The sequence below is a fragment of the Gymnoscopelus braueri genome (genome assembly GCF_963280865.1).
Source record: "Gymnoscopelus braueri genome assembly, chromosome: 23".
Lineage (NCBI taxonomy): Eukaryota > Metazoa > Chordata > Actinopteri > Myctophiformes > Myctophidae > Gymnoscopelus > Gymnoscopelus braueri.
The window spans coordinates 34,290,775-34,293,274 of NC_137625.1; the positions used below are offsets into that span (position 1 = coordinate 34,290,775).

General features: G+C 44.2%; 1 protein-coding gene across 1 annotated transcript in view; it reads left to right on the forward strand.

Moving 5' to 3' along the window:
* The window catches only part of plxna4 (plexin A4), a 355,677-nt gene that overhangs the window by 43,927 nt on the left and 309,250 nt on the right, over positions 1-2,500 (forward strand). The window contains exon 2 of the mRNA XM_080421613.1: positions 1-625. This exon is cut by the window's left edge and continues 757 nt beyond it. Within this exon, the coding sequence (XP_080277739.1) occupies positions 1-625 (625 nt within the window). The remainder of the gene's footprint in view (positions 626-2,500) is intronic.

A 2,500-nucleotide genomic window follows, 5' to 3' on the forward strand; every position in this document is an offset into this window, starting at 1 on the left:
CGAGTACTTCCCCACCATCTCCAGCCGCAAGCTGGCGCGCAACTCCGAGGAGGACGGCATGTTCGCCTACGTCTTCCACGACGAGTTCGTGGCTTCCATGATCAAGATCCCGTCGGACACGTTCACCGTCATCCCGGACTTCGACATCTACTACATCTACGGCTTCGCCAGCGGCAACTTCGTCTACTTCCTGACGCTGCAGCCCGAGATGGGGAACGGCCCGGCCTCGGGCTCGTCGTCGGCCGGGCGCGAGCAGGTGTACACGTCCAAGATCGTGCGGCTCTGCAAGGCCGACACGGCGTTCAACTCGTACGTGGAGGTGCCCGTGGGCTGCGTCAGCGGCAACGTGGAGTACCGCCTCCTCCAGGCGGCCTACCTGTCCAAGGCCGGCGCCATCCTGGCGCGCTCGCTGGACGTGGCGCCGGACGACGACGTCCTGTTCGCCGTCTTCTCCAAGGGTCAGAAGAGGCGGCCGCGGCAGGCCTCGCAGGACTCGGTGCTCTGCGTCTTCTCGCTGCGCAAGATCAACGAGAAGATCAAGGACCGGCTGCAGTCCTGCTACAAGGGGGAGGGGACGCTGGACCTGGCCTGGCTCAAGGTCAAGGACATCCCCTGCAGCAGTGCTGTGAGTACACATGCACACGCACGCACGCACGCACGCACGCACGCACGCACGCACGCACGCACGCACGCACGCACGCACGCACGCACGCACACACACACACACACACACACACACACACACACACACACACACACACACACACACACACACACACACACACACACACACACACACACACCTCTTTGCCGAAAATAGCTGATCTACAAGCTCACAACACTTTGCAGCATGAGGCGTTGTGAGCTTGTAGATCTGCTATCTTTGGTTAAAGTTCTCCCCAGAATAGGGATGCTAGGGTTCAGGTGGTTAATGTAAAAAAAAACAAAAAAACAATATATATATATATATATATATATATATATATATATATATATACACAGTATATATATACAGTATATATATATATATATATATATATATACAGTATATATATATATATATATATATATCACACAAATATTTGGTGGCCCCCCTGTAGTAACTCTGAGGATCACCTAGGGGTCCCGGACCCCCTGTTGAAGACCCTTGGTTTTAAGTGGTCAAATTAAATAATTGAAAAGAACACAGTAGTACAGGACTAAGGCAACAAGGCTTGAGACTTAACACCGCCCTGATAAAATATGTATTTGGGACGAACACACATTCTCCCCGGGACACCAGTCGGGACGAAGAGGATTTATTTTATTCTATTTTGTTCCACTTTTCAATGTCAACTGACTGTCACTGTGCATGCCACTGTCCCTGGCAAACGGTGCGTGTCGTTGTATGTGTGAAACCAGGCAATTACAACTCCCGAACGTCTTGTTGGAGTTAGGGCTGTCACCATTACAGATTTAAGTTGACGATTAATTGTCACTCAAATAATTGCGATTAACGATTTAATGGTGTGTTTGGCATTGGACATAATTGGAACATGTGAATAAAACATATATATTCTGTTTGCCTTTTAGGCTCCGTTATCAAAAATTGCACAGGACAGATATGACTAATAACTTAAACATACATAGAAATTATTGACATATTTAATAATGTTATACATGTAAAAATAGCAGAAATAGATGATCTACAAGCTTACAACGCGTCACAAAGTGACGCGTTGTAAGCTTGTAGATCTGCTATTTTTGCTTTATTGTATTTGAAAATGTAACATTATGATTATGCAAAAATAATTGCGATTATCTCAAATAATTGCGATGAAACGATTATGTAATAATTGTCACAGGCCTAGTTGTAGTTGATAATTTTTGCGAGTAACAAATATATTCTCTGTAAATATATTCTATGTATTTCTGGACGCCATCTTGACTGAGATTCAAAACAGAGTAGCCCCCTAATTAAAATCAGGTGTGTTTGAAGGATCGTGCAGCTATGGGAATCACACAGGTGAATGGAATCCAGATTCATTTATATTCATAAGAGTTCCTATGAATCTATTTCATCACACAAAGTAATTAAGATTGACCTTTTAGGGACTTTGATATAAAAATACACCAAAAAAAAAAGTAAAAGTTTGAAAAACATATTTTTCATTTCACCAGGTCTTGAAATAGCCACTGATCTAACAACAAGGAACATGAACAGTCTCACATCACCACTCATTACTGAGCTGCAATGTGAATGAAAAACTGAATAAATTCTAAGACCACTACACTACAGGTCAGTACATTTGAATGGGGATGTAATTAGTTTGCTTGCACTGCACCGTGAGGTGTTCACAAAGAAAACCCCATGTTCAAGCTCCGTTCAATTAACCCATTCAAACCGGGAACGCATCTGTGTAACCAGTTTAACCATTATGTTATACTTTGGCTATTCAATAATAGCAGATATACAAGCTGCTGTGCTATGAGCTTGTAGATCTGCTATTTTTGAAAAATC